The 24,090-nt window shown below is 47.5% G+C and overlaps 2 protein-coding genes across 8 annotated transcripts; one reads left to right on the plus strand and one right to left on the minus strand.

The window, feature by feature from the left end:
• The first annotated feature begins 1,058 nt into the window (after positions 1-1,058).
• On the plus strand, positions 1,059-14,541 carry LOC149353539 (uncharacterized). 2 transcript variants are annotated; one of them, XM_089582638.1, is made up of 11 exons: positions 1,059-1,845; positions 2,994-3,072; positions 3,224-3,533; positions 4,376-4,760; positions 5,171-5,344; positions 5,416-5,518; positions 6,336-6,419; positions 6,489-6,725; positions 7,602-7,773; positions 7,830-7,978; positions 8,227-14,541. In XM_089582638.1, the coding sequence occupies exons 1-11, from the start codon at positions 1,573-1,575 to the stop codon at positions 8,400-8,402; spliced, it is 2,142 nt and encodes a 713-aa protein (XP_089438764.1). In that variant the 5' UTR covers positions 1,059-1,572; the 3' UTR covers positions 8,403-14,541. The 2 variants fall into 2 exon arrangements, with proteins under 2 accessions (XP_089438764.1, XP_089438763.1); XM_089582637.1 differs by having other exon boundaries at positions 6,336-6,725.
• On the minus strand, positions 4,235-20,159 carry LOC149353540 (P2X purinoceptor 7-like). 6 transcript variants are annotated; one of them, XR_016291005.1, is made up of 5 exons: positions 19,638-20,159; positions 19,326-19,538; positions 19,097-19,259; positions 15,646-15,759; positions 4,235-13,805 (listed from the first exon to the last, which is right to left on the minus strand). XR_016291005.1 is itself a non-coding variant. In XM_089582642.1 (4 exons), the coding sequence occupies exons 1-3, from the start codon at positions 19,805-19,807 to the stop codon at positions 19,103-19,105; spliced, it is 465 nt and encodes a 154-aa protein (XP_089438768.1). In that variant the 5' UTR covers positions 19,808-20,159; the 3' UTR covers positions 4,235-15,759; positions 19,097-19,102. The 6 variants fall into 6 exon arrangements, 5 of the variants coding, with proteins under 5 accessions (XP_089438768.1, XP_089438767.1, XP_089438766.1 ...); XM_089582642.1 differs by having other exon boundaries at positions 4,235-15,759; positions 19,097-19,255; positions 19,397-19,538; XM_089582641.1 differs by lacking the exon at positions 15,646-15,759 and having other exon boundaries at positions 4,235-4,676.
• Positions 20,160-24,090: the final 3,931 nt, after the last annotated feature.

Below are 24,090 nucleotides of genomic sequence, written 5' to 3' on the forward strand. Positions count from 1 at the left end.
GTCGCACAAAGGTTTGAGGGACTGAACCCGCATCTGCATAAATAAAGATTTAAGCTGGGAATTCTGCACCGCAGGAGTGTCATTGCAACCTCACACTGCCGGGATTTACAAGCACGAACCTTCCATGGGTACATGAGATGGTGGTAGTCAATAGTAGACAGCAAGGGATCGTTGCACATAGTGGTAATATGCTGAAAGCGCTGAAAGCGAGACATTCCGAAAAGAATCAGATTAGGGACGCTACAGGCGACCGGTGCATTGAGAGCAGATTTTGCTAAAAAGTCTGCTGCATCGTTTTGAGAAATACCGCAGTGACCTGGGATCCAAACGAAGCGCACCTCTTTCACCCATCCAGGAATGAAATACTTCAATGAGCGGCTCAATAGATCGTCCCGTTTAGAATCCAGCGCCAACAACACAGAGAGGCAATCTGACAGGAATATCACTTGGGAGACACTGGGGGGAATCTTTAAAGCAGCCAGCCCAAGAGCCATAAACTCCGCTAGAAATATGGGAGTGTAATCCGGGACTCGAAGTGAATAACTCCAAGAGAGATCCTCAGAAAAAATGCCAACGGCTGCGTTCTGGCCAGCCCCGGACGCATCTGTAGCAATCACGCTGTGGTGGGGGAAAGAGTCAAGGTGTTCTGAGAGGAGACTAAGTAGGGTCCTGGACGGCAGATGCTTTGAATTAGGTGGGAAAATATAATCAAAAGCAATATCCACAGGGGACGTTGCAGAACCTACTCTACACACAGAACTGAGATCTACACCAATGACCGATAAAAGGTTTTGAGTAAAAACGACCTGAGGGAGGCGAAACCTTGGCCTTCATTACGGCACCTCTTTCTCTTCTTCCACTCTCACCTACCTCCCTTTCCTTACGGCGGGGTGCGGGTGTACACCGAGATGTGAGAGAATGATTGAGATTCCCTCTCCTCAAAAATACGTTGCTTTCAAAGCCATTTCCGACGGGCAAGTGTCGCGGTGAACGGACGATGGCATTCCGTGGACTCCCTGGCAGCGCTGCAACATGCTGTCTCGTTCCCCTCCTTAAAGGGACCCTGAAATGGTTTCTTCACTTATATTCTATTGCAACAACTCTGTAGAGGTGGTCTTTACGAGTATTCTAGTCCAATTCAGAAAGCTGCGCGTGGAACCAATAATTTACAAATAATTTTTCAAACTTACCGCTCACAGCCGATTGGGGCGACACCACACCGCGCGTTTTTACCCGCCCCTACCACTTGACGTAAACTGGGCAGCCTTGGCCATGGACTCGGCGAGCTTTATCATTGGCTCTGCCACTTGACGTCACGCGCAATTTTTGCAATAATTCATTTGAAGCTTAGCACTGATGCTCCTTTAAATACTATTTTATTGATTACTTATTATTTTTAAAAACACACGTATACAGAGGTAAGAATCCAGCGCATTTCTTGAAATTAATGCAGTACTTCCGGTGGAGAAGCAAATCCGTCTGCTCACAAAAGCACGTGTTCTCGTCAAATCTTTGCGCCCGCCTTTGCGAGTTTCCTAGCCGCTGCTGCTGCTGCCTCGTTCCTCGTCGGAAATGGACCTCCCTTGCTGTGTAGTCGGATGTAAAGCCCAGGACAGGCACGGTGTTACGATGAGGCATCGTGTCCCAAGAGGGGACAAGCGAGCAGGTTGGCTGCAACGCATCGGGCTGTCAGCATCAGACAGTCGCTGGGATCTAAGAGTCTGCGGTCGCCACTTCTCTCCTGATGCGTACCGGCGTAATCCCAGTTTGGTACAGCAATCTGGAATCAACATAAAGGTGTGGCTCAAATCCGACGCGCTGCCAACGATGTTTCTCCCCCCAAAGGTAAGTTTCATGGCTTCGAGTTGTGCACACGTGCAGCAGTTGTGCACACGTGCAGCACATTGTGCACACGTGCAGCATGTTCGCTCGCGAGCACTTTGCGCATCTGTAGCAAATAGAGCTCAGGAAATGTACCCAGGCGAGCGTTTCCAAGCCTGGGAATTGCGCATGGAGTCGCGGGTGCATGAGCCGCACCCTGTTTTGCGACCGCATGTATACTGTACCTCGTGTGCATTTTGTGGGAACAGCTTAAATTCCAGCCAGAGTTCCGCGACTAATGCGGGAGACGCCGTAGTGGAGGGCTCGCGATAATTTCGACCTGCTGGGGTACTGAAATCGCACAATACACGGGCCTTTCGCATTTCGCTTCCATCGAAATGCGACCGCCGCCGCGGCCGGTGCCGAACCCGGGTCATTCGGGTCAGCAGCCGAGCATCGACTGAGCCACCGCGGCGGTCCATATGAGAGTTCTCCGAGCACGGATTTTCCACTTCGCTCCGCGATGTCGGCAGATCCCTTTGTTAGCCCTGTTATTTGTACCTATTGCGCTTTGAAATTGAATGCCACCTAATAGAACAAGTATATTATTTCCTGATGTGCTTTCACGCAGCAATGTGTTGAGCCTGCAGCACACTCTGGAAGCGATTCAGCCTAGAGAGGTGCGAATATTTCTGGAGCTGTTAAGACAGCAGTGCTTTAAAGAAGCTCATTTTGCCTCATGGATGATGCAAGGCATATGGTTTGCACTGGCACATCAAGAGGAAACTTATTAACATATGCTAAGTATGTGACATACAGACGTTAGGTTCAACAGAACAGGTGCTTGCTCGATTGGTTCATGCAACAGCAGAGTCTGTTGTTCCTCATTGTGACCATCTTTTGCTTGCCATGTTCATGTGCCATTGTTCGTTTCAATGGTCATTAATAAACCTGGGAATGAGAAAGAAATCAATATTTTGTGTGTGCATATTTTATAACCACACCAGTATTATCTGTTTTCAGTAGATTTGTGTAATTTCTTTTCAGCTGGTTCACAACTCTTTTTTTTTGCAATTTTTGTAATGTACACTTCACGCCTGGAGTAGCTAAAACTAAAAGCATGAAAAATAATTCATGTAAACTTCAGTATTGCTAAAAATACCCTTCCCTAGGAACCATTGCAAGCGTGCCCATCAGGTGTCAGCAGGAAAACTGTGGCAACGCAGACGACATGGGAACACCAGTCAATTGGTAAGTGATCTATGAGAAAGCCGAGGTAGTATTCCAAAATGTGGTAGTTTGCAGTTATAAATACAACTTAAAATTAAAGGCTAGTAACTGCTGACAGCCAAAAGTGGATGTAAACCCTGCCACCCATTGCAAACATAAGCAATTTTTTCAGCCACACAGGTGTGCCTTGGGCTGAAAACTCTGGTTGCTGCAAACGTGCAAACGGAGAAGCCTGCCACCAGAGAAGCTGGAATACAGGCTGACCAAGCAGTTGAGACCAATGCAGTTGAGACAGCACATTCAGCTGCAGCGGTGCCTGATCTGCTGCCACCTGTGCCAGCAATCTTTCAGCCTCTGCGTGGCTCCACACCAATACCAATGGAAGTGAACGAGTCCCACTGCACCGAAGATGACAGTGAGGAGCACCCAACTGCAGACAAGGACCCCAGTTATGTGTTGTCATCTGACAACAGCTTCTGCAGGTATTGATAGCATTAGTTTGCCCTGTATCTCATTGCTTAAAATTGAAAGCCTCAGCTGCAGGCAGCCAAGAAATTGTGCATTCCACTGCAACTGTAGATGGACAGACTTATCAAAACTAGCCAGATGATACATGGAATGTGTGTCCAGTAGGGGCATGCGAGTATTCACAGTGTTTTATTCAACTGCGTTGTTGAGTTTTGGAATAATTCGATGCAGCTACACGAATAATAATGCAAAGCTTGAGTAAGGTGCTTTCTAGCTTTCTTCAAATACAGGATCCACAGTGCAATGTACTTCATTTGCGTGGTGGCATTCATAATTCTCACACTTGGCTTGGAATATCGGATGATGTGGCAATACTCTGATTTGCTTGGCAAAGTGTGATTTGATGCCCAATCTCACAGTCTATGGCTCATATGCACCTCATGCCCCTCTCATCTACTGAGATGTGGTGTTAGTATATTCATAGTATATTCGTAATGTAGTATATTCGCAGCTACAGCTGCAACTTGTTAAGTTACAGCATCAAGCAATTAGCTGTCTCATTTAGAGCAAATATCTGAAGAAGTTGAGAATGTTTGTAAGAATGTTCGATTCGGTTTTGGAAAAAAAATTACTTGCACATAGTTTGCAGTTATTTGCAAGGGTACTTTTTCTTTTCCTGCAGATAGAAAGAAAAAAATACTGCATTGGTACTGTGTACTCTGATAGCAGCTTTATTTAACACACCTTTTTACAGCCAACACATCATGAGCTGAACATTTACTGCCATCACGTATTGGTAGAAAACATTAAAAATCACACAGCGCTGACTGCTGATGTCACCGCACTTTGTTTGCAGTGACCACCATGAAGAAACAGGCCAGTCGCTGGCCGATGTTCCCCTTCACAAGGAACGAAAGTTCCTTGTGTTTGAATGTTGCCTGCGACAGCTGCTTGAGACCTGCACAGTGTGCGGAAAAACAAGGACTATAGACGTGAGCACGGTGGGCAGCCTTCTCACTGTCAAGGGGAATTGCCCACTGCAGCACAATTTCCTCTGGAGAAGCCAACCACTGGTTGCAGGCAAGGCAGCAGGCAACATCCTCCTGGCTGCAGGCATCTTGTTTTCTGGCTCGGTGGTGGCTTCGACAGTACGGCTCCTGCAATCCATCGGGGTGCAAGGCATCACGGAGAGGACCTATTATAACTACCAACGGGCATACTTGCTTCCTGCTATAAATGAGGTTTGCCAATAATGATTCTGTAATACTCTGAATGTATGTGTATGTATCATTCATGCCTAAAGCTTGATGGCGCATGCGGCCATAATGAAAACTGGATAACTACAGTGCAAAGCAACATATGTACTGCACCAGTGCCTGCAGTGCAATGCCACCGACCCGGCACTTATGTTGTCATGGGTTATGCTTTTACAGACCAACTGCATGTCCTAGTATTGAAGTCATCAGCATTTTTTTCACTCTGTTATCTTGTTCAGTAAATGTGCTGACAAAAAATCTGAAGTTAATGAAGTATTTCAAAAAACACTGAAACACAAGAAAGAAGGATGCCTTGTGCTAATGCGCATTACTGCAAATACATCACCGTAAGCTTTGTATTCTATTATCTAAACAGTACATGTTCTTCTTTGCAGCTTTTTCAGCAAAAGCAAGCGCAACTTGCCAGTGGCCTAGTGGGCATGCACGTAGACCTGGCAGGGGATGGCCGGTGTGACTGGCCAGGTTACAGTGCGAAATATATGACATATAGCGTACTGGCTGTGCAGACTGGAGCCGTATTGCACACTGCACAAGTTCAAGTTGGTGAGGTGAGCCTGGAGCATCTGGAATGATTATTTTGTCACCATTTTTATAATACGCTTACTGTTCACTTGTGCAGTCGCCAGAGGTACCAAACAGTGTATCAATGGAGAAGAAAGGGCTGATTAAGTGCTTGGCTGCGGTGGAAGATATGGGCATAAGCATTTCTTCACTGACTACAGGTAGCATTTCTTGTTCTTGCACTTGGATGCATGTCACATATCACATAAGATGATGCAAATGCACAGTGCTGCATTGTTGCCTACACTCATTACATATAATAAATGCACTCATTGTTATCTTTATTCTAGCAACATTAACACTACTAACAACTTGTTGGTTGCAATTTTCCATGATATATTGTCACTAAGTGCTAAAATACCAAAACCAGATTACTGGCCACAATGATGGCATGAATAAAACCAGTGGAAAGGACATAGACACGGTAAGAAGCACAGGAAGACGTTTGTTTTACACTAGCTTTACACATTATGATGGCGATAACACTTATGCATGCGGTGCATTCATTTTTGGAAGGTTGCATATGAAGAAGGTTGCCCATGGAACAAGCATGATTCAGTACATGGAGAGCACGGCCAGTTGGTACTATCGGAGAAAAAAGCAACTGAGCTTCCTCCAAGTTCCAAACTGTGTAGCACTGCATGTGGGCATCACCTGACGCACTCCTAGTATCAAGACCAGTGAATTTGCGGTGCGGAATTTGAAGTAGAGATCAGTTACTTTTGTCCCAGATAGGACACACTATCAAGAATAAAACCAGCGGAAAGGACATAGACGCAGTAAGCAAAGGAGTTTCTTACTGTGTGTCTTTTCTGTTAGTTTTATTCTTCCCAATATGTATCAGCTGGCCCAATTCTCCACTCTGATATGAATGTTTTTAATAAGACTTTGACACCATCATCACGAATTGCTCAGTATTTAACTGTGCTCTTAACATTTTCAACGAGCCCAGTCGCTAAACTTATTTTTTTTTCTTAGACCGCCACCCTGCCATCAGGCGGTACTGCAGGATTAGCCGGCCAGACATCAAGCACTGGTTCGACGTCTGGCATGTTGCTAAAGGCAAGGAACCATATTTTCCCCCCACCTTGATAGGCCTGTTTGTGACATTTCTTTCCTCATTCAATGTAGGTCTCAAGAAGAAGCTGCTTGCTGCCAGCCGTAAGCATGCAGTTCTGACAGCATGGATCCAGCTAATTATCAACCATCTTTACTGGGTAGCTGGAGCAGCAAAAGGTGATGAAGAGCTTGTTGTTAGTATGTGGAGAAGTCTGCTGAACCACATCTGCAACAAGCATGACGGACACAATGGCCCTTACAAGCGTTGTCTACATGAACCGCTTGAGAACAGGAAATGGCTGAAACCAAGTATGTAGCACCTGAAATGCTATATACAATGCTTATGTTGCGCCCCGTTAATATGACTCCCATAATGTGGACTACACAAATTATAGACAATATTTCTGGAGACCACACTTGACAGTGTTGATATTCAGGCCTTGTTAATGCGGAAACCCACTGTGCAGACAATGGACATGGGAAAGTGCACAGTATCCATTATGGCCCATGTGTTTTTGAATTTAGGACGGAAGAGACCAAAATTTCTACTGCCACACCCAAGTGTTTCAATTTCAGCATTTTTCGTGCAGGATAACAGAGGAATGCAGTGAAAAGTGCAAATGGCTGAGAGCTGGCCCTTTTCTTTTGTGGTTTAATGCTTTGCAGTACAGAGCTATCCTATCGAAGGGCCTCAATTTTCCAGCTTGAAGGAGGGACTGTTGAAAACTCCCACAGTAGCTTGTGCTATGTAGAAAGCCACGCTCAACAGCTGCCAGCCTAATCAGTGCTGACATGCAGCAGTGGTTTGAGAGATGTGAAACGTAACAATAGCAGTTCGGTCATTCAGCCATAAGATGCCATCAAACATATAGACCTGCAGGCGCATCAAGCTGCGCCACATTATTTTCAAGCACAACGGCGACCACAATAATAGGCTTGTAGCTCCCACAATGAAGTCTAATTTCAACTTCGCCAGCCGCCAGTATGAACAAAAGCAGACCTTAATCGTAGCACATGTTTTTGCTTCAAGATTTGTTATTATGGATGACTGGCTTAATAGACAATTTTATTCAGAAATCAAAGTGTCAATATTAACGAGGCACAACTGTATACCCATTTTAATAGTGATAACATAAGGTATTAAAATGTGATGATTCATAACCTATTATCGCAATCCATTTCTAGCATCAGAAGCATTCCTGGAGCTGCACAAAATCGTGGACAGCCCACTGCTGCTCCGGGACGTACGTCAAATTTCCCCAAAGGTGCAGACGTACTCTTTGGAGTCATTCCACAGTGTGCTAAACAGATTTGCTCCAAAGTCGAATGCTTTTTCAGAGGAGGGAATGCAAGAAAGGTAAGCAACAAACAGCAGCCAGGAAAGAAATCTTACACTGTCTTTTTCATTTTCAGGACGCGTCTTGCCGTGTTGCATTTTAATGAAAATGCAACACGAGCACAAGCAGTCACCCAAGCTGGCGAGGAACGCTGGAAAGTCAAAACTTCGAAGGCGAGGAGAGGCCACTTCACTGTGAGTGAAGTGAAGGAGGAGCCAAGCTACAGTACGTAAACCCAGCTATGAAAACTGATCACGAGTCAGTGCAAATATGCTGATGCACAGTTCGGTACTTTCCAATACTAAGCCCTAGTGCATCCTCAGGCACTATTCAAGGAATAAGAGTACAATCAGCAACAAACAAAATGTGAACAAGCCAACCAAATGCATGCTTGCTAAATAATAACATGCAGTACTATAGACAGCTCCGAGAGGTATATGCTAAGGTAACACTGCTTCTTTCTTTTCACACAGGCTATGTTGACGCACTGCTGCAAGACACTGTGGAGCGTTCAAAAACCTCATACAGAGAAAGTTTTCAGCAAAAGCGACAGGCCACTCCTCACCACATGGCGGCTGAATACGACAGGCCAGACAAAGCAGACCTCATAGCATCCAAAAAGAGCCGTTATGCAAAGTCAATGCCATGAGCTAAGCTAAAATGGAAGCCAAGATTCTTCTGGCCACTCACTGTTGAGTAGGAAGGCACCGTGCAAACCAGCATGCCAGACTGTCTTGCAAGATTGGTTTGGGGGGGTTTAACGTTCCAAAGCGACTCAGGCTATGAGGGACACCGTAGTGAAAGGGCTCCGGAAATTTCGACCACCTGAGGTTCTTTAATGTGTACTCATATTGCGCATTACACAGGCCTCTGAAATTTCGCCTCCATCGAAATGCGACCGCAGCGGCCAGGATCGAACACGCATCCTTCGGGTCAGCAGCAGAGCGCCATAACCACTCAGCCACCATGGCGGCCATTGTCTTGCCTCTATGGTCAGCATACCTCAGTTGGCCTTTGAGACCTTCCTGGATGAATAGCCGTTCCTGCTCCGTCCATGCAACTTCTTACTGCCCGTCAAGCACCAGATCACGTACCAAACTGTAACAACTGGCCCGCCCACACACTCTAGACCTCGGCGCCTTGCTCCAGACTAGTTCCAGATTGCCTGCAACGAGTACATGCTTGAGCTCGGCATTATCCGACCCTCCTTTAGCCCCTGAGCATCACCTCTCCACATGGTACCGAAGAAATCACCGGAGGACTGGCAGCCATGTGGCAATTACTGCGCTCTTAACAACGCAACAGTTCCGGACCGTTATCCCCTACCTGGCCTGGCCAAAATTGACCTGCCCAAAAGCCACCACCCTGTGGAACCATCTGACATACCCAAAACTACAATCATTACACCCTTCAGCCTCCGTAACTCTGGACTGACATTTCAACGCTTTGCAGACACCGTGATTCGAGGTCTACCCTTCTGCATGGCTTACATCGATTATCTCCTCGTCTTCAGCGGCGATGCTGAACAGCACTTGCAACACCTCCGGCAGCTTTTCCAGCGTCTCTCTGAACATGGCCTCATCATCAACAGAGCCAAGTGTGACTTCGGCAAGTCGGAGCTCAACTTCCTCGGCCACCACGTTGACCGTACGGGCATCCATCCTCTTCCATCCAAAGTCAAGGCCATTCACGAATTTCCACAGTCTCCTTCAATCCGCTAACTCTGTGAATTTCTTAATGTTACCAATTTTTATCGCCGATTTATCCTTCACTGTGCAGCCCCCCCTCAAACCATTCACGGACATGCTTCAAGACAAGGAAGCTAACTCTGCACAACTTACATGGTCGTCCGCCGCTCTAGAGTCTTTCGAAGCCACCAAAGTGAACCTATCCAATGTCGCCCTCCAGGCCCATCCACGTCCTGATGCACCTCTTCGCCTCAGGACCAATGCTTCCGACAACAACGTTGGAGCAGTACTTCACCAGCTCGCAGATGGTGCCTGGAGCCCTCTATCGTTTTTCTCCCGGAAGTTTTCCCCCACTGAAAGCTGCTGCAGTACATCCGGCCGCAAGTTTTAGCCATCTACATGTCCGTTCGGCATTTCAAGCTCCTCCTTGAAGGTCAGCAGTTCCACATGGTCACCAACCATAAGCCACTCACTTTTGCCATCAAGTCGGGGAGCAGTAAATTTTCGCCACGTGAGATCCGTCATCTCTAGTACGTGGCGGAATTTACGACAGACATCAGACATGTGCAAGGCCTTGACAACGCCCTGGCTGATGCACTGTCATGTGTCACTGCTTCCCTGACTTCTGCCGCCTCGTCAGCCAACCTCAACTTCACCACACTCCTTGGTTCTCCATGAAGTTCTTCTCCCTTCATGCTCTGTCCCCATCATTTCGACATGGTGACAGGCACTCCTTCCCTTGATTCCTTCTGCATTTCATCGCCTTGTTTTCAACACCCTCCATGGTCTCTCCCATCTTGGAATTCGTGCCACGTAGCATCTCATTACGTAAAGTTATGTATAGCCTCGCATCAGAAAAGATGTGCGCTCCTGGCTTTGTACCTGCCTGGCATGTCAGCAGTCTAAAAGACAGTGACGCAGGACATCTTTCGGCTTGGTCCCTCCTCCATCAGCATGTTTCGACAACGCCCACATCGATATCTTGGGCCCTTGGCCACCTTCTGCTGGATATTCCTTTCTTCTGATGTGCATCGACTGTTTCACTCGCTGGCCCGAAGCTTTCCCTCTCCCCAATGCCACCAGTGACACCACCGCCAGAACATACGACGCTGGGTGGGTGTCACGATACAGGGCTCCCTCGACTGTCACCACCAATCATTGCCCACAGTTTGAATCTTCCCTTTTCAAAAATCGTACGGACCTGCTTGGAACGTTTTGAATTCACCTACCGCTTACCATCCTATCGCCAACGGCATGATTGAAAGGTTCCATCGTTCGCTAAAGACAGCCCTCAAAGCACAACTGCATACTACTCTGCTTAGCCCCCGGGCTACTTTGAAACAAGATCTTTGCTGCACTCCAGCAGAACTTGTCTTTGGCACACCCCTCTGTCCTCCTGGTGAGTTTTTCGACGTCACTGTTTCCTCTCCAAGCCCCGATCCCACGGATTACGTCACGCAGCTTTGCAGATTTTGCAGTCATCTCCCAGCTGCTGCACCTCAACACCAGACTCGTCCACCTTCGCACGTTCCTCCTGAGCTTTCAACTTGCACTCACATTTTCATTCAGCAAGACTCCATCCGCAAACCGCTTCAGCGACCATGCTACGGCCTGTTCCGTGTCATCAAATGCCAGTCGAAGTTTTTCATCGTGGACCTTCAAGGATGCCCTAATTCCATTTCTACCGACCGCCTGAAGCCAGCCTTCATAAAGGCTGTTCTCCCCAGTACATCTTCCTGTGCGGTTTCTCTGCCGCAAATGGCTGGCTGCCCATCTGCGCTATCTTCCCCATGCTACTCCACAGGAGCGACATGTCTCGTTCCAGCTCCCAACTCCGCCGGGCTCCTTCACTAGCAGGGGGGCCTATTGCAGTAGCACCACCGGCCTCACACAGCACAGGTAGTAGTGGCTGCCATCAAAGACAACACCGAGGAGCATTCTGGTTGGCCTCCTCCTCGCACTGGAGCCTCTCGTGATTCCGGTCCGGCTGGCTCAAGGCAGCGCATCCAAACCTGGCACTAATGCCAATAAATCAGGCAATGTTTGCCTCGTCCCGGCCTCATTTTGGCTGACGCGACACTGTCACATGACTATCTCAGAGGCTTCATGTCCACCTTCGGATTTTGTGGTGCTGGAGGCAAATAGTTCTTTCGCACTAAAAATCCACTAACTAGCATCACGAACCTCGTCATAGTCATAGTATGGCCATGAAGAAAGCTCCTTGGATCTTGCTTTCACCGAATTGGCCACCAGCCAAATTCATGACCAGCTCCATGAGTGCAAACTAGGCTTTGAAGAAATTGGCCTTCTAGTTTACTACCACAGAATGCTCAACTGGGCTGACTAGATGCAAAAAAAAAATGGTGTTAAGAGGCACCATGACAAACAAGCTGAACTTTGTTGCTAAGTGGAAAGGAATCAAAGTATATTGCCTCAGCTGCAGTGAAGGTAATGTCCCTGGGCCTCATTGGTGTACAAACTCTCAGCGTCTGCCTGTTCCCACAGCTATCTGCAGGATCACTTCCCCGCTACTGGCAGGAAGAAAGGATCATAACGATGATGTTTGCGGATTTTTATGGAGCAAGGACATCTGTGGCTAATGTGTGCCATGGCTAAAGTTGTCTTCGTCTACTCAAAGTGGAGTCAAAGACCCATATTCCAAGCAGTTTACCTCAAAAAAGCAGTGCACCAGGCCATGGGAAAGCTTGAACTCACTGTATCATTGCCAGGTACCCAACAGCACTGGGGATAAAAACCCACACCTTCTGCATGCAAGCTGGATGCTCGAACTACTAGGCAAAAGCTGTGGGCGCAAGCATCATAACAGGTCAGCCAGGTGGTGCAAGACACGTTAGCTTGGACTGGCATACGTACGACGGCACAAGTGCGTGCACTGGGAGAAACTTGAGCTTAGGGCGTGCTGATAACATTCACCATTCACTCAGGCAATACAGTAAGAGCCAGCAATGAAAAATGGGGACGGCTTAACAAAAACACCGCGAAGTTGGTGTTCCAAAGGGAGGTATTGTCAAATGATTCTACAACACTGCTGGCAACATCAAGACAGTCCATGAGTTAAATTATATTTGGACAAAAACAACAGAAAGCAACATTCACAAGTAAGCAGCGCCCATCTCCCACTACTAGTATGCGACACTTCCGAGAACCTAGGTATCCAACACATCAGATGAAACCAGACAGAATTCTACAATGCAGCCACTGGAGGTAAATGGTCAATCCAAGAAAAGGCATGAAGAACGCTTCTGTGATAATGTGGATAGTGGACTACTGCGGCGTGGGCAAACAGTACTGGAAGTGGAGTTGCAGTGAAAGAAGCGTGGCCAAAGTGCCGGAGCTCCTATTTTGCTCAGGGCTCGATTGCATTGAGTCAGCCCCAGGAACCAGCTGCCTGGACCCTCACCACAGCGGGCCTCCTTTACCACTGTCGCGACGCTGCCGGTAACGTCTTCGCAGCTCTACCAGCTCCGGCGACAGCAACCACGGGAGAGTATCGCTAGCCCTCGCCTGACCACCCAAGCACGCCATGATCCTGGGCCTGGTAAGTAGAAAACCAGCGACGCGCAAGGGCCCATCCTGGGCCCATACACAACGCAGCTTCATTAGATGGCAAAAACTGCATATCAACAATAATGTGCAATCAGCAGCACAAGCCCTGACGTGGATACTACTATGTCGATGAAACAAAGTGGAAGCAAAAATTCAACACTTGCTCCTAAATGATGCCATAAAACCAATTCAAGGATCAACACCTTGGGTGCCTCACCTATTGTAGCAATCTGCAAGAGCAACAACAACATTTGGCCTTATGCAGACTTGAGACAAGCCAAGAAAGCCATCAAAAGGTAGATACACAACGTCAATAGTTGAAGCAACCAAAGAGGAGATGCACAATGCAAATTAGATACCAAACTGGACCTAACACTGCAGTAACACCAGCTGGAAATTGAAGAGGCCTCCTAGCACACAACCTTCTGCAGACACAGTGAGCTATATAGGTTGAAAATCCAGTCAAACGCCACCACCACTGCGCAGAAACAAGCAATGTCTAAGCAGACGCCACTGCATATGGCAAGGACATGGAACAGAACGAATGCCTAAGCAGGGTACTGGAAATGCCAAAGAAAGACGAACTGAAATGAACTCGTAGTGTGCATTTACAGTCAACAAACCCAAAGCTTTGGGGTTACATGCTTTATGAAGAAGGCATGAAACCAGAAGACAACCATTCAAGAGAGAACAGGCCCAGTAATGGTCAGTGAGCTGCAAAAATTCACGGGACTTGCCACTTTAATGCAGAACTCCTGCCACAGCTTGAAAGTCTAGCCAGCTTGTTGCAACAGCTCCTGCAAAAGACAAATGACTGGCACTGGGAGCCTGAGTACCAGGCAGTTTCCAAAAAGAAAAATAGAAGTAAAGTAAAGGTTCCAATTTCAAGGAGGCAAAAACTACACTGTGGATGCAAGTCCTGCATGGTTTGAAGCAGTTGGTCTCCTCGATTTGGCTACACTTCATAGAATAGTGCAGGCAGTGCTGCACTCACGCATTCGATTTGTTGGTGTAACCAACGCCACCTGCACTTCCGACACTCGATCTGGCCAAGCGCTGCACGAGTTTTTCTACACTTCTGCACTACCATTTCACCGAGTTCACTTCGTGCAAGCTCGTGTGTGAGCACGTAACACCGGTATATGTCGTGGTTGACGAGTAAGGCTCGCACATGCAGAGCGATGATCGGTTCCTTTACAAGACTGAAGGTGAGTACTGTTGTTGGTTAACTATGTCGCCGTTTGTGATGTGCTTCAAGTTATTTTATTTGCCCAGACGACCTTTGCATCAGTGTGCTGTACCGGCAGAGCCCAGCACACCTCCACCCACAGTACCGGCTGTCGTTGAGGGTGCCAGTCAGTTCACTCCACCGCCTCTTCAGCAGTCCACGCCGTCACCTGTGCCTCCACGTCGTGGTTCACCGCCACTGCCTGGTGACGGTGAATGCGAATCATGGAGCGAGAACAACTCTCGATTCCTGATCGTGAAGTACAAGGAAGCCAAAGGTAGCATTAGCAACAAGGTGGTTTTAGGTAAGTCACAGCGTGTGAAATGCCATAGTGACGCGTGTCAGATAGCACAGATGTCTGATTTCTGCAGTGCACCATTGGTGCACTTTGTGTCGTTAACCCCTCTGAATTTTTTGCTGAATTTTAGATGCATGTTTTCTCAGCCATAAGTTATGGCTTGGCGAACTGGCAACGGACATTTTACTATCTACTTCTAGAAGCACATCATTCATTGTTTCTCATTTTCATCTCTTCTTTGATGTTAAAAGTTACACAAAAGCACACAGGTCCACGGCATAAGCTTGGAATGTGCTGTAACTTGTGCTATCCATATGCAAGAACTTATGTAATAGTAAAGTACTAACGCTTGGCAAAATCTTTTTTTCTTAGGACAAAACAGGTCATGCGGGAAAACTTGCGCATCAAATAAACTGCAAACTTGGCAGCCACATCACACCACTGCAGGTGGAAAATAAATGGAAAACAATGGAAACAGCGCATAAAAAATCTAAAGCAAAGAACGATTCACCTGGCCATTTGCAAGCAACCTGCTTGTACGAACGGTATGGACAGTAGACATTTTACTTGTTTGTTCACGCAGATGTCCTCTGAAGATAATCTGACATTGTATTTTCTTGACAGAGAACTTTCCGAGATGCTCGCACCAGAAAGGGTAGTTGCGTAAGTTGACAATTTAACATTTTTTTTCCACGACGCAATTTTTTAAAACTGTGCCATCTTATTATGTTCACATAATGCGAACTGGCATGTTTTAATTTGGTTTTAATTTGCTTTCGCATGCTGGCATGCATGTGTTTGTCGTGTGGGCCTTTACAGAGAAATCTTGACTAATTAACGAATTCTGATTATTGCACAATTTAGATAAATATGACTTTCTTGAATCTGCAATTAATTTTTTACTTCACTTTATAGTGACCTCTCCAGCTCTTAAATACGCTATGTACGCTGCTCTCCTTACAGGAATGGCAAGAAACCAAGCTACCTAAAGCATATTTCTCTGCCACTCCTCTTGTATAGCTATAGCATGGAATGAACAATTTTGTTATCATGAAATTAATGAACCTTTAATAATGAAAGCAATAGGGAAGAAGAGAACATGCTGCCCTACAATGGGCCTGCTGATGTTGAAGAGGAACCAGCTATGCCCTCCCGCAGCACTGAAGCAACACCAGCTAGAAGACGTCAGCAGGACAGGACTGCAATTGGCAGCCTCGCAAAGGTGCTGCAAGAAACCACAGCACAAAAGAAGCAGCAACACAAGGAGAAGATGAGTCACTAGAACGCCTAGTGCAAGGTGCTGAGGCAAATAAATGAGCATCGAGTTCAAGTTCACATTGCTCCTGTGTGCATTCTTTTTCGGTCAGCACTGGTGCTGGGCTACTAGCATCGAGTTCAAGTTCACATTGCTCCTGTGTGCATTCTTTTTCGGTCAGCACTGGTGCTGGGCTACTAGCATCGAGTTCAAGTTCACATTGCTCCTGTGTGCATTCTTTTTCGGTCAGCACTGGTGCTGGGCTACTAGCATCGAGTTCAAGTTCACATTGCTCCTGTGTGCATTCTTTTTCGGTCAGCACTGGTGCTGGGCTACTAGCATCGAGTTCAAGTTCACATTGCTCCTGTGTGCATTCTTTTTCGGTCAGCACTGGTGCTGGGCTACTAGCATCGAGTTCAAGTTCACATTGCTCCTGTGTGCATTCTTTTTCGGTCAGCACTGGTGCTGGGCTACTAGCATCGAGTTCAAGTTCACATTGCTCCTGTGTGCATTCTTTTTCGGTCAGCACTGGTGCTGGGCTACTAGCTTCCCTCGGCTTTCACAGTGTCCTGCATTTGTGGGGCAGTATTCAGAAGTCACTGCAAAAAAAGAATGCTGACTGGCACATGTGGGCCACACTGGCTTTGGGTGAAGCAATGTGTTGAAGACAAAACGTGCTGGCCTTCAATCACAAGCGCCATGGAGAAATATAAGAACAAAATCCCACGTCATCTTGTCAGCAGAACTTTTAATGCCAAATAAGCTGCCATGACAGCCTTGAATGAAAGTGGCAGTAGAAATATGGTGCCCCTTTCCTGGGGAGACTTCATGGCAGCTCTAGTTGAGTACTGCACCTGGCAGATGGGGTTAGATGGGGGCCGAAGCCAAGAGTGATGGAGAGCACCAGAGCAAAATCAGCTGGAAAGTGGATGAATGGCACATACACAGGGGTTAGAAACCCAGAAGTTATGTCAGGCAACAAGCCCCTTTCGCATCCAAGGAGCACTTCCCAAAGCCTCACGAAACTCTAGTGAAACATGCAAAGCCATAGCCAGAGGCAGATGGATCAGTGGAGTGGATAAACGTAATGTTGCTGGAAGTGATAACTCAGGCTGAGAAAGCAAGATGGAAAAATAAGCTGCCAATGATTTTGCAAAGAGCGACTATGATAAGGAGCCAGAAAGGGAGACATATGAGGATTAGAAAAGGAATGCAAAAACTACCAATGCACACATAGGAAAACCAAGAAAATAAACCTAGGTGTCAACAACATTCAGGCCCCAGGCTCTAAAAACTGCAGACCACAGTCAACAATGCAAACAATGAAAGGAGCTCTTCGTTCTTCAAAAAGGTTGGTTGGTTGGTTTATGGGAGTTTTAACGTCCCAAAGCGACTCAGGCTATGAGAGACGCCGTAGTGGAGGGCTCCGGAAATTTCGACCACCTGGGGTTCTTTAACGTGCACTGACATCGCACAGCACACGGGCCTCTAGAATTTCTCCTCCAAAGAAATTCAGCCGCCGCGGCCGGGATCGAACCCGCGTCTTTTGGGTCAGCAGCCGAGCACCATAACCACTGAGCCACCGCGGCGGCGGCTCGTTCAAAAAGCTAGAGGGACAAATGCCAAAACATGCAATGACAAGGCCCCCCCCCCCCAACACCAGCCATAGCCAAGTGATCCCTTTGAGATAGGCCCCAAAAGAAGTAGTGGCTATCATAACTGGAAGGCTTGCGTATATTCTGTGTCGAAAAGGACAGTGGCGAAGTACCCAGCAGGTGCAGCAAAACAGCTGATAATCAAGGAAGAGGGGGATGCTGGGCAGCAACAGCCAGTAAGGGTCAGTACATGAGTGGTGGCCGAGAAGTCTGCAGTAGTGTGCCTGCAGTAGTGTACATACACTTTGAAAACGCAGGTGAAAGGGGCCAGCTATTTCTGCCTCCAAGAAGAGTGACACACTGCAAGTGTAACTGCATCAGGCTGCAAATAAAATCCAAATTAATTTTCCAGGTCAGCACGTACAGGAACGAGAGTTCCAATATGATTTGTGCTAGGCCTGCATTACCCCACTCCTGGAGTGCACTCGTGCTGTGTTATATTCTCTGAAAACAGAATGTAACACAGCAGTGAATGCTGTCAACAAACAAACCTTTATGCAATAATTTAGTGGTGCCGATACTAAAGAATCACATGGCAGCAATGGTGAAATAATGTCTACATCCTTCCCACTAGAGACCCCTTCTGGTCTCGCTGCCTTGCCAGTGGTGTAAAATGTTCCACGCCAGGCCCATTAGGTGGGCAAAAGAAATAGTGGAGGAGATGGCATAAGCACAGGCATTCAAGGCACACACCAAAACAACAAAGCAAGCAAACAAAGCTATTCCACACGGAGAGAACAAATAGGGTCACTACAAGCAGCAGATGCGAACGTAGACAAGAGCACGTACGAGGGAGGCCACAAACTAGCAATCAAATGCATGGAGGGTTGAGTGTCCGTGCAATACCAGCACATTCATCAAGTGTAGGCCCCTACATACCGAACCATAAACTAGAACTCTTGGTATGATCGATCCAAGCAACTTAAACTGAGTCAAACTTCTCTGTTCAATGAACAATAAAAGGGGACTTGCAGCGTATTTTTTGTTACTGGACTGCACACCCTATGGAAAGCTTGCTTGATGGACCAGCACTGTGACTACTGTTTTGACAAAATCGCATTTCAACCGAATGATTGTTCACCTCAGGGATGCATATGCCCATACAGGCCTTATGCCAAAGTGGCATAGTGATTTGCTCAGCCTTGCCTCCATTCCAGTGCTTTGTTGCCTGGGTGTGTTTTTTTGATATGGATTTAAATGCCTTTTTTGTTGAATAGAGACACAGAACAAATGCCCGACGAAGTTAATTATTTTGCATTCGTCAAATTCCATTCTATGTTTGGCCACCCAAAAAATAAAAGGGCACTGGCAAGCATCATTCTGCGCAGGATGCCAGGCACACGTCATAATTCTTATCTGTCTGTTTAGGCGCTATTGATGTTTTACACAAACATTAAATTGCCCGACCACTTGATCACACAGCTGTACATGCACAGAACTCGACTTCAGTCTTTATCCAAAGAAGCCATCATGCAGTGAACACTGCATTACAACCCTCTTCAACGACTGCACTCTTTTCTAGCACCCTTGTTCAATCTTTACTCTCCCTACGCAGAGTAGCATGCCAGCGAATAATCACGCAGGCTAAAATCTGTTGTTCATTAAAGAGCTCTCTCCCTTTGGAGGCAAGCATATAGCGCAGCGACAATCACCTGGGATTAAAGGGGAGGGTGCCTGAACCCCACGTAGCTTGCAGAGGGGAACTGACGCCGAATCCGGGCTACGACGCAGGCGGGCAGCACCACCCTGTTCCCCCTTCCCAACCTACCCCAGATCCAATGGGTGAACAGGCGGTACGCTATGAAGCGGTCCTGCCTGAAAATAAGCGTTACAGAGAATCACAAATCAGCGCATGTCACTCGACGCTTCCGCACTATCTACTTGTTCGCATCGTCATCCCCTTCGACGTCGACCCCGTTCTCATCCAGAACTATATGTACAGCCCGCAATACTTGCGGGGTGCAACAGACGCTCTGGAAGGCAGGGTGAGCAGTGATGCAGCCGTCACCCTGTTCAGTCACAACCTCTGGCACGTTGCGGCAGCAAAGCTGCTCTTCGAGCGTCGCCATGCGCTCACAGTGGCCGCAACGGCACCTGTAAGAGAAGACGCCGAGGCAGACATGAAACGGGCTTTCGTGAGAGAAGAAAGTTGCGATAATTTATGCGCCTAAGCACGCAAACTACGGAACGCACCAGGGAACGCCGTCGCCTCCGCTGCCGCCGGGTGAATCCGGTGAACACGCCGACGTGTCGCTGCTACCGTCGTCGTCGTCCTGCGGGTCTCTGTATGGCGTGTACTGATAAGGCTCGAAGCCCATCTCAGCGGTGGCTGCACGGAGCCGCGCTTCGAGCTCTGGATCCATGCCGTTCGAGCAGCGAGGCTAAGGACAGGAGGCTATGCGGTAGCAGCTGAACGGCGAAACTCACGCGTGGGCAAATGGCTGGGACCACCGGAAGTAAACAAGCCGAGCGCCATTGCGTGACGTAGTCGTGGGCGGAGCATCGCCCCGTCTTTTCTTTTTTTTTTCGGAACGAGCCTCCCGTGTATGAGTTGAGGGTGGTAGGTGGGGGAGAGGAGGAGCATCATTTTTAATCGGCGATATCTTCGTTGTTGATCAAGTTCGCTTAACAATTTTTGCGGTGTTGGGACAAGTGATGGAATGCCAATCTCTCGTGCGCTTTTGCTAACCTTGGCAAAGAGCTTTTCAGGGTCCCTTTAAGGCGAAGCTTATGCTTGTTCCAAATTTTCACTCCGTTCCTGTATGGGAAAGGCTATGGAGTGAATGCTGCCCACAGTGCTCACTCTCCTGGAGTGAGACTTATACACTTCCATCGTCTACCACCCGCACTCCATGCCCTCGGCAAGCACGTGGCAAGATATTTTTGCATGACTATAGAAAGGCGCATACGCTGTCCCACGCGCGGCCCAATTGAACACTGCTGTGAATGTGGACATCAATGGGCTTTCGACAACGTCTCACGCAGCGCTATTCCAACAACCTTCAGGTAACCGAACCAGAAGTCCGACTATTTAACTAATACAAAACATCCTGTCCGATCGGTAATCAGCCTGGGTAATCAGCCCCACCCACTAGGCCCCATCAAACGGGGCACACCTCGATGATTGATTCTATCCGCCACGTTGTTTAACTTGGTAATAAAAAATCTTGCCAGCACTCTCCACCTAAAACATGCCATCTATGTGGATGACATCACGATCTGCTATGCTAATAGTAACCCAGGATGTGAAGAAGCTACCTATCGTCCAAAAAAGCATGGAGATTAGTCATGCCCACTCTGCCAGCGGGGCGCCCCGCTCGCGAATGCTCAACCGGAAAATCAGAATACACGATTTTCAACTCCAAGAGGAGGGCCGCCAATGCCTATCGCGCTCTAATTATTTTGAAAATTGGTAACCTTCCGAGTCCACGTCCGGCACATATTGACATCCTTGACTCACATAGCAACCGAATAAAAAAGTACGATGTGGACATCAATAATCCCCCGACAAACAAACAGCCACCTCTCCACAAACACACACGTAACGATTAACTGATCACGAGCTCCACAAGACCTCCTCCCGTCATGGCGTGTCATACTAGGAAAACTTGCATGGACACGTCGTACCTCCCGACAATCTCCGATTTTCGACCGCCGTGATACCAACTACCACTCGTTACTATCCTGCCTCATCTGTGCAGCATGCACCTGGAGTGGAATTCGGCACGCCCAGATGCAAGAGCATGTCACTTCAAGACCGCATTCCTCGACACCCACATTTCCGACGGAATATTAGGGGACTTCAACGCTACAATTTCGACTGCAGGCCCTTGCCACCAGAAAGTCCAACCCACATCGGCAATTCAAACCTGACCTCATTAAAGACACAAGCAGTAGCAGAAGCGATCCTTCACCACCGTCACCACACTGATGCGATCACCGTCTTTACGGAAAGCCAGAATGCCCTCCAATACTTCGCCACTCACATGCTCCCTGCACATATCCCGCCCAGCTAAAAAAATACCTTTTGACCAGTCCTAAAACCTCCACGACCTTCTGGAATTGGTTCCCGTAGACTAGACAAGAGTAGAAACGAATGGGCACACGCCCTAGCCCGCGATACGTCTCCCAACATTCCTTCCCCTCGGCCGATTGATTAGAACCCCTACGATGAGCGGGCAGTGCACCGAAAATACTTGACAGAAAGACAAAGAACTACGACACACCTGCTGCCTCCTTCCTGTCCCCTCTCCACATTTTACCGCGAATCTACTTTCGTTAGACCGGCGGAAACAAATTTTCTACTGTTTAGCCACCACTCACTCAAGTCCTCGGGCCATCTCCGCTTTCACGTATGTTGTGCCTGTTATGACAACGTACAGACATAATCGACCTGCACACGTGCTACGCCGTCAACACACTGCCCCGAACCAAGATACCTAGCCACCAATCGCCCTATTCATCAGAGATCAGGGTCGCTCCTCCTGCTGCGCTCCGTCCAATGCTGTGGCCACTGCTATTTGCCCATATAGATCAAGTGTTGGGCGATATTCGTTCCAACTCTTCAACTTGAGGCGGCAACTCGGACTAGGGTCGCGAAATAAATTTTTTCTGTCTGTCTCTTCTGACACTTGGTGCCTATGGCCAGCTGCCGAAATTGTTCGGTGTGTGACTGGACGTCACCCCTCACACCTCGCATGCGGACGACTCCTTTCCCCTCTCATATTCAGGCGGTGGTCTCCAGCGATTCAAGAAATAAAACCGTCTAGTGTGGCAGGAATGACCTTTTCGCTTCACATTATTTTACCATTGCGAAAGCACTGTTGTTTCAATCAAGCAGCGTGTTTCACTTGGGGCAGTCACAAGCCCATATTCGTTTTTGTTTTGGCGTATTTGCTGCTAGCAGGAGGTGTCTCGTTCCTGGAGAGATTTTAGGAAGCCGGCCTCGTCTCGCGGCCGGCTTCTCGCGTCTCGCGGTCGATATGCCTTTGTGGTACGTGGTTAAATGTATGTCGAATCGGCTTGTTGTAGTACCGCGCAAGCAAATTAATGCTGTACATTCCCATGACCCTGACCAGGAGCTGCGTCTTCCAACTGGAATAGGTGCATTCATTTCTGCCCCTACCTTCACCCAATATACCCTTCTTTCTCCTCCTCCCCAGTACTGACTACCAGGCCAGAAAAGGACACTGAAGGCCCACTTTGCACGCTTTCTCGAAAATAAGCACATTTGTTGTTAGCATTACAGAAGGTGGCACGCGCACTGGGGGATCGGCCAAGAATCGTCAGGCATGAGTTGCTGTACGCCTGTACATAATAAAGGCAAAAGGAAACGCATACCTGAACTGAAAGAGAAGTGTTTGAATGAAAATTTAAAAAAAAGGATTAATTGGTTAAGCGAAGGCGGAATAATGCATAGAAAAGAAAGAATTGTAAGACTTAGCAAGGCAGTCGATGCGATTCTAGAAAGAAAGTTTGGACAAGAGTACAAACAGGCCAGCGGCTGAACCCAAGTGCGGTGACGCCAAATGATAGCAAGATCGGGCTTCTCAAACTTAGGCCAAGATGCAGTAAGCGCTCCTCCAGTAACCTTCTTCTCAATGAGGTGAACAGGCCACGATAGAGACAAGATTATATACAGGGTGTTTCACCTAAGACTTTCTGCAATTTTTAAAAATAAGCTATTTCAATTAGATGCGCGCTTTTTCTGGCATAGCATTGTCAGTGGTGTAGTACATCATAATGCAGCTAAGACGTGCTAACTAGCAGGCTTGTTAACCAATATTTAGTAGTTAAGTTTTAAACTATTACTGTTGGGCTCCTTAATTATTGAGAGGCATGTAGCCCACCGTAAGTAATGGCCATATCCGTTTTTAGAATTTCGAGAACGCGATTATCCTCGGCGCTGCGGCCCAACAAATTTTGGCTATTTCGACGAGTTAGGTTCACTGGAGAGGTTGCTTTGCCTGCAAGCTTCTCAAACCGCATGTATTTTGGCGCGATGTAGGCGAAATTTGTTGGGCCACAGCGCCGAGGATAATCGCGTTCTGGAAATTTTAAAAACGGATATGGACATTACTTACGGTGGGCTGCATGCCTCTAAATAATTAAGCAGCCCAACGGTAATCGTTTAAAAGTTAACTATTAAATATTGGTTAACAAGCCTGCTAGTTAGCACGTCTTAGTTGAATTATGATGTACTACACCACTGACAATGCTATGCCAGAAAAAGCGCGCATCTAATTCAAATCGCTTACTTTTAAAAATTGCAGAAAGTCATAGGTGAAACACCCTGTATAAATTCAGGTTCACGGCAAAGTGCCCAGAACGGAGATAGCGTCAAACCAGGGCTGTGTCGACAGAAATTTAGAGGATGGATATTGCAGCGGAGCCTCTTCAGAGAGTCTTCAAGCTGCCTGGCTCGAGAAAATTGCTTGCTTAAGGGCTATCTCATATCTGAATAATCTGTGAGGTTAAAAGTGTTGTTTTGCGCGCTCAGCAACGCACGTCACCGGAACATATATGCTGTGATATACGCAGTAGCCGGAAGTATAGGGCAACACGGCGCCACTTAGGGACGCCTTTGCGAGGCGATCAGCAATCTCATTTACTGTCACACTGCTCTGACCGGGTACCGATATTAAAT

This window comes from Amblyomma mixtum, chromosome 3, assembly GCF_055824585.1.
Source record: "Amblyomma mixtum isolate Tamu chromosome 3, ASM5582458v1, whole genome shotgun sequence".
Taxonomy (NCBI): domain Eukaryota; kingdom Metazoa; phylum Arthropoda; class Arachnida; order Ixodida; family Ixodidae; genus Amblyomma; species Amblyomma mixtum.